Raw genomic sequence first — 14,062 nt, forward strand, 5'->3', positions numbered from 1 at the left:
CTGGTCCGTTCGCCGGGCTTAAGCAAAGCCGTTATGTGCAGGGATAATAAATGAAAATGCGGTCATAATTCCAGTGGAAACCAAATATAGCCACCTACATCCGATTCTAATGCCGGGCTCAATATGCAGGAGTTGTCGTTCTAGAAAACGTCTCCTGACTTGGCTGCAACCTATTCCTCCCTCAGCTTCTTACTCTTCCCAGAGAAGTTCTCCTCAACAATTCTATTCTGACGAATAATCTCATCCCTCGCGCCCTCCCACGTCTTTCTCTTTCCTGTCTCAAAGTATCGAAACATGTGAGCTGTCTCTACACCGTGATTCATGAGGTTGTACATCGGTCTATCCTTCCACCAGAACTTCCAGCCTGCCCATCCCCAACCAAGGTTCTCCATTCCCGTTCCGGCTTGTTGGTGCATCCAGGGTTGGAACTCATATTGTTTGACCATGCTAACGTCGAGATGCGGCTCGCGGGCCCAGTTTGCTGCGATCCAGTTTTGATGATCGTCAACCCATTTCTCCATCTCTTCGTAAGACGGTAATTTGCTCACGCCTCGCCAAATGTTTGAAATAGCCATGTTCATGACGTCGCTGAATGAAAAGCCGTTGTTTTTGCCATATGCTGAATAGCAAAGCACTGCACAGCTGTCTGCGTACTTGGGAGGGAAGACATTCATGTACAGGCGGTGAATGGCAGGTCCGTGATAAGTCGGTGACTTGGGCATACTCTTCTCAATGAAAGGAGCGACAGAAAAGTCGGCGCAGTAGCCTGTAGTCAAGATAACGGAGTCCACGTCATCTACTACAGTCCCGTCGTCAAACTCGATTGATCGTCCACCCAAGAAGCGCTTAATCCCGTGCAAACTCGTCAAGCTGCCATCTTGCAAGTGAGGAACAATGTCTTGAATAAGACCCGGTAATCGCAGCGTCGGGTTACGGAATGATTGAATCCGCCATTCCGGGTCCAGTTTCACATCTGAGAACTGAGACGAGAGGAGTCTGGCTCCCCAGCCTGCTAAGTATCTGTAGAGATTCGGTATGTTCTTTGCCATCCACTGTGTAATTTGGCGACGTCTCCATGAGACTATTAAGTCTGTCGGACGTCCTTTGCGCATGCGCTTGACCATCATTTGGCCGCTTCTATGGGAGACATAGACTTTTTTCGCTGTGCTGATGACTTGCGGCGTGATCTCGCCTGTTGTCGTAGATAAGCCGAGGATCACCACTGTTTTATCCTGGAAGGCTTCAGGGCTAGGGATTATTGGTTAGCATAGCCCAAATAATTGCGCATAGAGTGCCACGAACCTTCGGTATTGCTGCGAGTGAATAATCTCCCCTTCAAATTTGTCTTGCCCCGGAAATGTCGGCATCACTCTTTTAGTCTGATAACCATGACAGAGAACGACCTTATCAAATGAGCGAGCTTCTGTTTCGCCTGTCCCGAGTTTCTCAACCTGCACTATCCATCCACTATCGTCGCTGTTGCGGTTGACGACTTGAACGCTACTATTAAACGAAATATGCTCTGTGAGTTTAAAGTGCTCAGCATAAGTCTGCATAAATTCTTGAAAGTTCGCTGCACTGAGATAGACAGGATACTCTGCTTTCCGTCAGCGTCATCACGTCAGCAGAGCAAGACACGACGTACTGTCTGGTATTGGGAAATCGGTAAATCCACAAGTATACTTGCTAATATTTGCACTTGTCGACGCCAGTGCAGTAGTCCACCCGTTATTTGCGTCATATGCCCATAGTCCCCCGACAGAACTACGTCGTTCGAACAATGTCGCGCTGAAACCATCTTGAAGAAGCTGCTTGAGCATAGAAATGCCCGTTGGACCTTGACATGTTAGAGGGCAATATGATATGCCGAGCGATTACTTACCAGCGCCTATGATTGCGACACTGACGTTCTTCATTTTGCCTTCCCGTCTGACTTCCTTTACGACTGACTTGAAATGAATATGGAAGTGTCGCAAAGTCAGGACTGCGTGGTATTTATGTCTTATCAAAGGATCAGATACCCAATCAGCCGATTGGCATGTTCGGAATCTGGCGCTCTTCATTGGCTCTGCGCTGCGCGAGGCTAATTTCTTACATGTCATCATGCATCTTCGTGGGATCGGCATTTCTGACAAGCTTTCCACTGCAACGTTGGTAGGCTATTATTACACTCCGGATCTTACGGAAGGGATAGAAATATTAAACAATTACTACAGTATTCAAGCTCATGATACTTAATTGAATGCAATTAAACGTCTCGTCTTCTTTATGGATTGATTGGATACCTAACTCGAGATGTGCTATACCCATGCGACATTCTCGCCGCTACAGTATGGGACAAGCCCGTGAGTCCATCTCGGGCTTAGACTTTCGTTCTCGTACTGAGTAATTGGTGACAAAATGTTATGGCTCTTGCCCCAAGCCGTCTCAAACTCAACCATGTAACCTCTGTTCAGAATATCCGAGTGCTTTGCCCAGGAGTCACTCAGTATATAGACCAGCTCCTCGACATGCAGATCCGGAGTCATCGGAGCAAACTTGTACGTATCCTGGATCCTCTTCACAATCTCAGGTGGGTAGAGGCCGACCTCCTCCTCGAGCTGCACAGTATCGACAGCAGTCCGGGCAACCGTTGCATGATACGATCCACCGCTTTTGGCTCGGTCGCGGAGAGCCAGCATCGTGTCAATGACCCCGACGGCGCCAGGGGCGGCCCGATGCAGCGTCGGCAATCTGCTGGAGCCCTGGCCTCTGGGTGTAGTAGGAATCTGGGTCCTAGCAGTTGAGATCAAGATAAATAATGCCCTTTCCTCGCTTTTCGGCCATTTTCAGGACATGATCAAAACCAAACCACTTATGCTGCAGAGAGGGCAGACGGAAGACTTGGATGATGACATCTACATCTCCAATGAGCCTATGCAGCTTCTGTCTCTCCTATTCGACTGTGATATCTAGGGAATACGTTTTCTTTCCTGCTGTCAGAGACACACCCAGAGCCTTTTTGCAACGTTAACCCATAGAATCCCGAGATGCAATGTGACAATTACGGATTTACTGTAGGGGCAATGTCAACCGCAATCTGTCGCAGCACAAGAGGCACAGAACGGCGGCCGCAAGGATAAATCGGTCATAGAGAATATTAATAGTAAGTGAATCCATTGATATGAAACTAGCCATTTTACCACAGTATAGAAAATAGCACAGAGAAATAGTGAAGCTTAATATCGAGGACTTAAATTTCATATTACCATCCTCAGGATGCTGGAAGAATTGCAGGCCGATCTCAAGGGAAATCGCGGTTTCAGTGAGATATGTGCGATACCACAAACGAACTAGAATATCAAGAAAGGGAAGTGCAGAAGGAACTCGACAAATGCGGCCACGGTTGAGTTCTAACTAGTGCCGAGCATGTATCACCTGAGTATTTCATCTGACACGTGCGGCATAATTTGCCCGTAGCCGCCTTATTGCATCGTGGTGCCGTTGGTAGTAGAAAACTCAATATCTCGCTATGGGAGTAAGTTTGGCGTCGGCGCACAGTAACAGTAGTGGCTTTTTTTAGTGTTATCGTCTGCTACTAGTTAGTTCGTCTATCTACTCTGATCAGGTGTCATAGTTCTCATAATCCTCATGAAGGGTACTCTTTTAATTGGCTCAAATGATCTCATGCCATTGCTTTCAGCGATAAGATCTTAATGCTTGTGCCATTCATTCCCTTGAGGATAGACTAGCCTCTGTACTTTGAGACCTCAGCCAAGCTTAGCTTCAATTTAGTGGTCTGTTTCCTCCGTTATGAGAACGATCCAGAGCGTTTACGAATTGAGTTTACCGAACATTCCAAGTAAAGCAGCGGATTATACGCCACTCACTAGTCTCCAGGCTCGTGAACGCGTGGCTGCCATAATAATACCTAAACAGGAGCATCACCAGATACGACTAGAAAATGCCTCAGAGCCATGTATACTTTGAGGCTGAGCTAATTATTTATAGTAAAAAACTAAGTATCTATATAACCAAGAGTGAAGAGAGATCTCTAGCTAGTAAAACTCAATAGCATTATATGCGATAAATTACTAACTGTCTTGCGGAATGAATACGCCGATTGAACACACTTGCAGTTACTACCAAAACCTGCACGGAGTAGACACAGGAATGGTATGGCTTGTGATCTAATTACACCACAATCTGGCCCCATTCCAAGGCTTTCATACAACGCTAAGGGATATTTTTAGTAGTGACAGCATTTATAAATTCAACACCTCCCTGCATTAATCATGGACAAATCCATGGTGCATTGTGGATCTTGAAGATACATCGAATATCCCCTTCTTCCTTCGCTTCCCACTGTTCATCAAGCCACTATGTTGCCCAAACTCCTTCCCATTGTATTCATTGCAGGCGCTCTCGCAGCGTCTCAAAACCCTCTCCCATACGCAAATGAGCCAAATCGATGCGATGCCACTTGTCAGATCGCCTACCGACAAGTGCTAGCTATGGAACAAGAACGCTGGGTTAACCAAGACATCACCACTGATCCCTTCTATTCAACCCCCTCAAATGTGTCAAAGTATTCGACCGGAGACATATTAAAATGGGAAAAGATTCCAGCTGAGCAGGCTTATCGGCGATGGACTGTCCCTGCCGGCATATCATTGACCCGTTTCTACTACATGTCTGAGGATATTGAAGGGAAACCCCTTCCAGCGACGGGTATCGTGCTTATTCCATACACCAATCCCCAGGGGAATAAGCCATTTCGTACCGTTGTTTGGACGCACGGGACAGCTGGCGGAACCCGACAATGTTCACCATCGAACCATCGCGCACTCCTCTATGGGTGGACAGCTCCGTTTGCCCTAGCACTCGCGGGCTACGTCGTTATCGCCCCTGACTATGCAGGCCAGGGAAGCCAGGCCCAAGGCTTTCAGTACGAGGCTGGCATCCTCCACGCAGCAGATGCCAGCTTGAGCGTCCAGGCCGTGCGCAAAGCCCTCGGCAGCAAGATCACAAAGGAGTGGGTTGTTGTAGGCCACAGCGAAGGCGGAATGTCTTCTTGGCGCACCAACGAGCGAGAGGCAAAGTCTGTGGCTGTAGGCGGCCTTCTTGGCGCTGTTGCACTTTCTCCCGGCCTTGTCCCAAGCAAGATTATCGGCGAAACGATCCGCCGTGCCGCAAACGGCGGGCCTGCTGGAGACTTTCTTTCTTCCCTCATGCTGCAAACAGTTTCGAGGATATACCCCTCACTAAAAGTTAAGGACTATGCTTCTGATATTCTTCTTGGCCGGATGCCTCTCGCCGACCAAGGATGTTTCTATACTTCAGCTTCGCTTTACAGCAACCTAACCATCACCCAACTTTACAAGAACACCAGCTGGATTGAACACCCCGACTTCATCAAATGGGAGAAAGTATACAATGGTGCAGGGCCTCATAAACTAGCGGCCCCAATGCTCGTGATCCAAGGCGCCGAAGATCCCATAGTATATCCCGACACATCCGAGGAGGCTTTTAATGAAACATGCAAAGCGTTTGCTAGCTCGACGACTGCTGAGTTCAGGCTGTACCCTGGCCTTGGTCACGGGCCCGTCCTTCCTGCTTCACAGCAATATTACCTGTCGTGGATTGAGGATCGCTTTAACAAGGTTTCTCTCAAGAAAGGCTGTAGGAAGCTGACTATGACCCCCGAAACTGACAACTTCTCCCCGGTTAATGATGAATGGGTGGCGGTATTTTCTTAGACGACTTGACATGGATCAATAACTGGGAACGAGGCAGTGAAGGATAGGCTATATGCCAAGAAACTAATGTACTTTTGTTATTTTCTGCACAATTGAAATGGATGGCGTTTCGGTGACCGTAAAATTAGTCGATTTATGCATGTGATCAACTTCTGAACCTTTCAAAAGCCATCGGACGTGTTGGGCCCGGTATATACAGTCAGCGGGACTGTATTTCGCCGTCAATACCCATAGAAAAAGCGTAAAAGTGTTAAATTGGAGTCTTCACTCATAAGAAGTAATCAGGCAGTCAAGGTAAATACGAGGCAAGTCGCATCAGCGATGTCTACTTCAGGACTACCACATTCTCTCCCAGGCTCGCCTGGCCCAGGTCATCTCAGCCAGTCTAGCTTTCTCAACCTCCTCAATGCCGCCTTCTTCCCAGTGCCTGCATTCCTCATCAATCTCGGCCTTACCAGTGATCAAATCTGCGTCCTTCGGGTTGACAATACCCTTGCCTTCTCTCCAATACTTGATCTTGCCGACTAAATACATAACCGCAGTGAATGCAACGGCAAAGTAAGATGTGACAAAACCTCGCACACTGAATGGGCTGAATACATCAAAGCCCACAAAAAAGATCGCCGTACATCCCAGAGCGAGTGCCGCGATGGGGGTGTATGGTGTATAAGGCGCGACATAAGAGAGTGACTCATCAGTGAGACCCTGTGCTTTGCGGGCACGGTAGAATCCAATGTATGCGAGTAGCATGAAGCAATACGAAGCGATGAAAGCAGTGGTGGTCAGGTCAACGAACCAGAAGAAGACCTCGATAGCAGAGTTAGATGCCACAAGAAAGGTAACGCAAGAGATCAAGGAGACGGCCGCGGTAGAGTAGATCGGGACTCCAGTCTTGGTACATTTCATCAAAATCTTGGGAGCTTGATGATCTAAAATCCTTATCAGTACTGTAATCAACTTCGATAAGTAGTGGATTAGGCTTACCTCTAGCAAGGCCATAGAGCGTTCGACTCGCAGCGAAAAGATAAGCATTGCCACAAGAAAGCCCCGACACGAGGATAAGGGCGTTGATAAAGTGAGGCAAAAATCCGATCCCAAGATTCTGAATGCCAATTACCCACGGGCTAGCAGCAGCGCCAGAAGAACCATCTGCAATTGCGCTGACGAGCCTCTTATCTCTTGACGAGCATATGATGCCAACACATAGTGCTCCGATGATATAAAACCCGACAAGACGGTAGAATATCATACGCGCGACTCGGGGAATAGTGCGGCGAGGGTTCTGGATCTCACCGGCCGCAAGGGCGATCATATCAGGTCCAGCGATAGTAAATGCCGCATAGATAACGACAGACCACCAGCCGAGAAATCTACCAGTTGGACCTTTGGCGTAGTATTCATGCATGGCTCCGTCCTTCCAGTTGCGAAACCCATAGGCATCACCTTTGGGGTTTCCACCGGCCATCGTTATGATGGTGATGAGGACAAGGAGAATGAGCAATAACACCTTTGTTATGGCGAGAATAAACTCAGCTTCTCCATACCATCTGTGATACTGTTAGTTACTGCTGTAACAATGGGCGCTAAGGTACTTACTTGACAGCCACGACATTGAGGAAAATACAGATAACCATTGACACGGCTATCCACACCGCAGGATTAGTCGTACTATCCCAGTACTCCGCCACAGCGGCAACAGCACTATATTCAACACAAACAAGCATGCATGTCCCAAAGAAATAAGTCCAGCCTAGACTGAAACCAACAGCTGGCTCAACGAAGCGAGATGCAAGTTCAAAAATGGAGCCACGAACTGGGAGATATGCCATCATCTCCGCAACACACAGGTACGTCGGCCAGATGAAGCAAATACCCCAGGATGTGTATCCCAGAATAAGAGAGAGCGGTCCAGCTTGACTTAGATAGCCTCCGATACCGACCTGGTTCTCATCAGCTTCGGTCATGGGTAGAGTTAGATGATTGGCTTACCCATAGTGCTGTTCCAATTGAGCCACCGATGGCCATGAGCTGTACGTGTCGGGGCTTGAGACCACGCTGGGTCTGTCCGTACTTCTGAACCAGCTCATTGACTACCGGTTTGTGATCGGTGTCAAGGAGGGAGCCAGGACGGTGGCTTTCTACGGGTGCGATGCCCAGTTCAGTCTTGTTGGCATCCATTATAAAATGAAGTGAGGTCACGTAGGGACAAGAGTTTTGGGTGTCACTCGAGTGTTGACACAGAGCTAAGGAAACGAAGATGACGCGGATATCAAGGGATATATATGTCCATTTCAACTCACTACTCGAAAATGGGTTGCATAAGTGACCCTCGCAGTCGAGTTCGGAACTTCAGGTTCACTATCGTAAATCCGCTTATCTTCAGCATCGAAGTCAAACAACCTATCCCCATTACAGAATGTTCAGGCGACTTGTACCAAATCGACCCCCGAGTTCCCGACTACCAAGCGTCTAGACTTGGCTGCCAACGCTAAAGCGATAGCTAGGTTTTAACGTTTACCCTGGTTGTGTCATTGACCAATCTCCTTGCAAATGTATATCAGCCACAAAAGGGCCAGATAAGCTATCGTACATGGGGTAATCAGAACCACGTCTCAAGATGGAAATCTGGAGCGACTGTGTGCACTTCCCCGCGTTTTAGCGTCTGCGCTTTGGGCTCCTACCGCTTGATGATTATCGAGACTAAAGTGTTACTCTTGTCCCTAGCGCATTGCCGTTTACATAGCCCGCATTTCATGCTCTGGGACCTTTCCTTATCTAAGTTATGTAGAAGATAAACACCAACTTACTGGGAAGGCAGAGGTTACTAAAAGGTTACAAGGCATTCAGCATTGATAACGTATTGACTTTTGACGTTCCTCTACCGTATAGATAGAAGCCCATGTTTTCCAATACCCTTTCAAGACGGCAGTAGTAATCTCTTTCAATGCATCAGCAAGGAGGCGTATGTAGCGGCTCTAAATGAAACAGGCATATTCAGCAAGTTCATTTGTATACCTGTGCCAGACTACATTTCCTGGATCTTATACTTCCGATGTGGTAAATATCTCATGGTGAGGGGTATCGAACAGCTCGTTGAGATAGTCCCAGTTAGTTTCGTGCTGTACCTGGGCCTCCCCCAGGTTCCAACTCCTTGCCTCTGTTCCACTTGATGACGCCTGTATAGAGCTGATGGCTGGATCGGCTCTTATTTCCATGCCTCCACTGCTTTGTTGCGCCTTTAACCGAGAAGCTGTAGCTTCCGCTATCGATAAAACTCTGGACCGAGCCCTTGCTCCATCTTCCGATTTTTCAGTTTGAATCATTATCCTGACTCTTTCCAACAGACGCTGTACACCCAGTTGGTCAATATGAAATCCCTCCGAGGTGTGAATTGTTGCGTGCGCCACAAGACACAATGTGGTTACACCGAGTAAGAAGTCATGCCAAGTGATACTCTTCATGAACCACTCCTCGGTATGCAGCTGGCCTCCTGGCTTGCACTCCTCATAGACTTGTAGGAGGTCAGTTACCAGAGCGGATGATGCTGAGTAGCTTTCTCGAATGCTCTTGTCTCGATGTCTGGTTACATGCGGACGATGAAGAACACATAGGCTTTTGTAGTATATAGAAGAGATACAAAGGCGAGCAACAATGAGTTGAGGATGATCGATGATACAATTCTCGATTGGCCGAGGTCGATATACCTCCGGCAGGCTTCCGTATAAGTCTTTGAGCTCGGTATCTAAAGGGTCAATGCGAGCGTCTGTTGCCTCGTGTGAAGAATTTACTAGCGCATTTTGGAGAATCTTATCGAATATTGTCATGAATTTGTGCTTGAGAATGGAAAATGTCACACCAGTCAACTCAGAATCCGGTCGTGAGGAGGGCAGCTGAGCGCTGTGTTCATCGAAATCGGAGTCAAGAAGATTGCTTGGAGCCCGTGTGTCTGAGATTGCTAATGTGATTCTCGACGGAACACCCAAATGAAATGACACCAAAAGGTCAAGCTGCATGAACGAACTCCATGCCCTGCGTCGCATCTCTGCCATGAAGGGATTCAGAACGCTACTCTCTCTGTGATAGCCCGAAACCGTGGCAATGTGGGCAAGCACGCTAAGAAGAGCTCCCATATCTGGAGATATTTCCAGACAGGTTATAAAACGTGAATGAAGATAAAGCAGGAGTGCCTCAAAGCAGAAGGTCTTGGGGCGGAAATACTCGCCCAGAGCGAGACACTGTGCAGCAGCAATTGTAAATCCATGCCCTGGTATCTCATTTTCCTTGCCCGTTCGGGATATATTGGCAGAGATGAACAGCATTGAAAAGAGGATCGATATCCAAAGTGGTGAGGCTGCACTAGGATCGCTCCAGAAAGCCTCGTACTGTCTCTGAAATTGCACGGAATGTATATACGGCGTGACGTATAATCGAGCACGGAAATATGCGGATACTAGGCGGTCGGTGCTCCTTCGCGATGGGAGATAGGTATTGAGTACTTGTTCGACACTGACGTTTTGTGAAAGGCCAGCGCCGAACAAGATGTCCATTCCCATTCCAGCGTTTGTTGGAGGAGCACTTATGTCTCCTTCACCTATGTCATTGCCCTCAAGAGGATCGAGCGTGGACCTGAGAGCTTGTATATCATCCAGCATAGCTGACCAGTGTGTTGCACCGCTTGCAACCTGGTCGGAGCAAGAAGACGAAGATGCGATTGTTTGTTCCGCAGTGTCCGAATCGTGTGACAACTCAGCAGCCGGAGTCCCATTCTGAACTCCAATAGTGGGAGCTGAACGCTGTTCCGCGAGCAATCCCACGAGGTGCTCCAGATGTTCAAGCCGTGCTTGGGCCTGTGTGTGGCGGAGGCGGTCATCGACGGACACTTCGTAGGAGCAGGATGCAACATCTCTCCTTCGGATACAGCTGCCACAGGGACTTTCACGGTCACACTTGAGCTTCCTTTGCCGACATGCTGAACAAGCCAGCCGCTCTCTGTGCTTTCTCAATCTGGAAGCGGGCCTCATGGTTTATTATAGGATAAGTTCAACTCATGACGATGATAAACAGATAGAGCAGAGACTTTTATGAGGGGTCTTTAGGTTAACGGATGCTACCTGGGGCGCTAATCCTTAGTAGGTTTAGTGCTCAACCAGATGACTCGAGTCCGCCATGCGTTTCTACTTGATGGCGACGACCCTATAGTACAGTATGAATTCAGAGAGTTAAGGTAAAAGCAGTAACGCTGAACTAAGTAAAATGATACAGACTATAACTCTTAGTCTAGCCCCAACATGTTATGACTGCGGTAACTATTCCAGTGGATGCTTCAGTGTTAGCTTTTCCAAGCTCATCTCACCTCCGACAACACGTCGAATTCCCTCGATACCAGCCTCAGCGCTGTTCACAACTGTCACAACAGGCAGTCTTAAGAACCCATCCTTGACAGCCAGCAGGTACTCCATAATGGTGCGTATACGGATAGCTGAGTCCGGATCCTGAGGTGCACCCATCGCGTTCATACTGTCGCTTGGCCGATAAGACGTGCACATACCGAAAGCAGGGTCTTGGTGAACCGGGAGCGTGCAAGCCAAGAGAAGACCCTCAGAAGCGCCCAATGCACTCTTTGTGAGCGCAGGAGTGCTGGAACTTCCATCTTCCGCAGGACTCATGACTCCTTTGCCGACAGTATCGAAGGCCAAGGTTAAATGAATGCCGAGTGTCTTTTGAGACTGTTGAATATCTTCAACCACGGAGCGGCTCGCGTAGTCGAAGCAGTGGCTGGCGCCAAACTCTCGCAGGATGTCATGGTTCTTGGCTGAAGCTGTTACAAAGATATACTGGAGCCCAGCAGCCTTAGCCAACTGAATAGCCATCATTCCAACACTGCTCGCACCGCCCCAGATGAGAATCCCCTTGCCGGCAGGGTCAATGCCAGCGATACCAGCGGCTGTAAGCCCCAAGCCAATGACATTGAACAAGGCATCTGCCCCTGTATGTGCGGGCATGCAGATGAAACTGGCGTCCTTTGACGATACGCCAGCTGGGATCTTGTAGAGTAGTTCAGACCTCGCGACAACCAACTCCTGGTGAGTTCCGTGTGAATGGCATTGGGATGACGACGGGGGAGATGCCAAAGACGGCATCTCCGACATGGAATCGTGCGTCGGGGCCTGTTTTCTCAACAGTGCCGGACATTTCGAAACCGGTGATGAAGGGATTGAGTCCTATGTAGAAGAAGTTGTAATCGCAGAGGTTTATGGCTGAATAGTCGACACGGACGAGGCACTGGGAGTCCTCAACCTTGTAAGCCTTTGCTAGGAGGCCCAAGCCTCGCACGCCCCTTTCACCTCGTCCGAGGCGGACTTTCTCAAGTACCGGCGGGCTGATGTGTTTGCCGAGTCTTCTTCATTTTCCAACCCGCTCCGTCATCAGTAGGATTTAGAGCCAGTTCTTGTACAGTGGGGTGATCTGGATATCATTACAGGTACGGAGTACTGGTACTTGAAAACCAGCTTGTTTGATCCTAGTTGACTTGCTAGATCGGTAGAAAGCCCGCACTAGCCATTCAAGATAACTCAAGTTGGCATATAAGGGTTACATGTACAAGAGAGCCTATGGAACGCAGTCAGACGCCCACAAAGACACAGGCTTGGTAGAAACTTAATGACTCACTATAAAGGACATAACCTTGACAATGTAAGGGTTGTTCGAGCGGACGTAACAAGACGCGACAACAGAGCGCGCGTTACAGAAGCTCTAGTCTAAAGTGCTCTATAGTTTAATTGGGATTGAGTTTCACCGATCGGACCTAACCGCACCGGAGATTGTCGGCCGAGACAACACTTACGGCCGGGCATCGCGATCGGAGTTAATGGCCGAGAAATTGTGGGGAAAGGATCCCGGCCGATATTAATAAATGTTCCTAATAATAACAAAGAGGTCAACACTGCTTTTTCAGAGCATTTTCCATATTGCTATCTATAAATATCTAGAACAGGACCGCAAGAAGTTTAAAGATAAATACCACTAGACTCTCAATCTGTCTTCGTTCTTGTTCTTTTCATATCATCTTTACTCTCGAGCCCAGTTCTGCAGCACAAAGAAGTCTAGCAAAATGGACCGACGGAAGCTCGTACTTGTGACGGGTGCCAACACTGGCCTTGGTTTTCAAATTGCTAAAGCTATTTGCGGCTCTGACAAAGGGTATGAGGTCTTGGTCGGAGGTAGATCCCTTCAAAAGGCGGAGCATGCCGTCAAGAACCTCAAGGAACAGTTTCCTTCCAGCGATCTTCATGCAATTCAACTTGATATTGAAGATGATGTCTCAATTACCTCTGTATTTGAATATATCAAGGCCAAGTACGGGAAGCTTGATGCCCTTATCAACAATGCAGGTAAGTCTACTCTATTTTAAAAATTATTTTTTACATTTCTAAGTTATTCGTGAACTATAGGTGCCCAACTGGATCAGCAGCTAACTGCTGGTAAGATGTCAGCTAGAGAAATGTGGAATAAGACCTATGATGTCAACGTCACCGGAACCCATATCTTGACTTGGACCTTGGCCCCATTGCTTCTTGAATCCAGCGACCCCCGCCTCATGTTCATCGCCAGCGGTACATCCTCTCTTACCGGATCCGAGAATCCCGATTTTCCCGTCAATAAGTCGCCCAGCAAAGGCTGGCCTAAAGCCTTGAATAACTTCCATTTGCCCGCATATCGAAGCAGCAAGACTGCAATGAACATGATGATGAGGTATTTCATAACCAGACCAGCACGAACGACTAGAGCTAACTTGAAAATCAGGGAGTGGTTCCGGCTTCTTGGGCAGGATGGAGTCAAAGTATGGGCCATCAGCCCTGGATACCTGGCAACCGGCCTCGGTGTTGGCCAAGAGCAGAACAAAACACAAGGGGCAATTGATCCTGCTATCGGAGCTGCGATTGTCCGAGATGTCTTGGAGGGGCTAAGGGATAAGGAGGTTGGCAAGGTTGTGTCAAAGCAAGGCGTCCAGGGTTGGTAGAGTTCCATTTACACCTATAGGTGGAGCCAAGGCCGCTACTAGATACTGAGCTTAAATCATACATTGCATGAGGCATTCAGTGAAGCTTTTCCTCAAGGGGCAAATCTTCCTCTTGGTTACAAAATATCAAAAAAGTCAAGGTAATGGGCTATGATTTCCACAAGCCTTCACGGCCTTTGCCAATCAGAAGCGTTGTTAGACTCGTGTTCCTTCTTGAAACACGCTGAATTAGACAGTTCAGGTGTGGCACATGCAAGGGCGGATTTTCAATTTCGCAGATCTCGCGACTACTCCCGTGCGGAGC

General features: G+C 48.2%; 7 protein-coding genes across 7 annotated transcripts; 2 read left to right on the top strand and 5 right to left on the bottom strand.

The window, feature by feature from the left end:
* Nucleotides 1-170: 170 nt before the first annotated feature.
* Nucleotides 171-1,916, bottom strand: FTJAE_7588 (flavin-containing protein; the record flags this gene model as incomplete). Its single annotated transcript, XM_037354319.1, has 4 exons — nt 171-1,248; nt 1,303-1,597; nt 1,646-1,837; nt 1,883-1,916. The coding sequence occupies 4 exons, from the start codon at nt 1,914-1,916 to the stop codon at nt 171-173; spliced, it is 1,599 nt and encodes a 532-aa protein (XP_037205308.1).
* Nucleotides 1,917-2,300: 384 nt separating this feature from the next.
* Nucleotides 2,301-2,681, bottom strand: FTJAE_7589 (acyl transferase carnitine dehydratase; the record flags this gene model as incomplete). Its single annotated transcript, XM_037354320.1, has 1 exon — nt 2,301-2,681. One exon carries the CDS (start codon nt 2,679-2,681, stop codon nt 2,301-2,303), a length of 381 nt encoding a protein of 126 aa, XP_037205309.1.
* A 1,680-nt stretch (nt 2,682-4,361) lies between these two features.
* FTJAE_7590 (secretory lipase) lies at nt 4,362-5,738 on the top strand (the record flags this gene model as incomplete). The annotated part of the gene is made up of 1 exon (XM_037354322.1): nt 4,362-5,738. The coding sequence occupies one exon, from the start codon at nt 4,362-4,364 to the stop codon at nt 5,736-5,738; it is 1,377 nt and encodes a 458-aa protein (XP_037205310.1).
* A 336-nt stretch (nt 5,739-6,074) lies between these two features.
* Nucleotides 6,075-7,916, bottom strand: FTJAE_7591 (general amino acid permease; the record flags this gene model as incomplete). Its single annotated transcript, XM_037354323.1, has 4 exons — nt 6,075-6,667; nt 6,723-7,285; nt 7,335-7,678; nt 7,728-7,916. 4 exons carry the CDS (start codon nt 7,914-7,916, stop codon nt 6,075-6,077), a joined length of 1,689 nt encoding a protein of 562 aa, XP_037205311.1.
* An 863-nt stretch (nt 7,917-8,779) lies between these two features.
* FTJAE_7592 (transcriptional regulatory) lies at nt 8,780-10,759 on the bottom strand (the record flags this gene model as incomplete). Its single annotated transcript, XM_037354324.1, has 1 exon — nt 8,780-10,759. The coding sequence occupies one exon, from the start codon at nt 10,757-10,759 to the stop codon at nt 8,780-8,782; it is 1,980 nt and encodes a 659-aa protein (XP_037205312.1).
* Nucleotides 10,760-11,044: 285 nt separating this feature from the next.
* On the bottom strand, nt 11,045-12,144 carry FTJAE_7593 (alcohol dehydrogenase; the record flags this gene model as incomplete). The annotated part of the gene is made up of 3 exons (XM_037354325.1): nt 11,045-11,818; nt 11,856-12,049; nt 12,111-12,144. 3 exons carry the CDS (start codon nt 12,142-12,144, stop codon nt 11,045-11,047), a joined length of 1,002 nt encoding a protein of 333 aa, XP_037205313.1.
* A 705-nt stretch (nt 12,145-12,849) lies between these two features.
* On the top strand, nt 12,850-13,758 carry FTJAE_7594 (short-chain alcohol dehydrogenase; the record flags this gene model as incomplete). The annotated part of the gene is made up of 3 exons (XM_037354326.1): nt 12,850-13,129; nt 13,190-13,490; nt 13,542-13,758. The coding sequence occupies 3 exons, from the start codon at nt 12,850-12,852 to the stop codon at nt 13,756-13,758; spliced, it is 798 nt and encodes a 265-aa protein (XP_037205314.1).
* Nucleotides 13,759-14,062: the final 304 nt, after the last annotated feature.

This window comes from Fusarium tjaetaba (genome assembly GCF_013396195.1).
Source record: "Fusarium tjaetaba strain NRRL 66243 chromosome Unknown NRRL66243_c0000154, whole genome shotgun sequence".
Lineage (NCBI taxonomy): Eukaryota > Fungi > Ascomycota > Sordariomycetes > Hypocreales > Nectriaceae > Fusarium > Fusarium tjaetaba.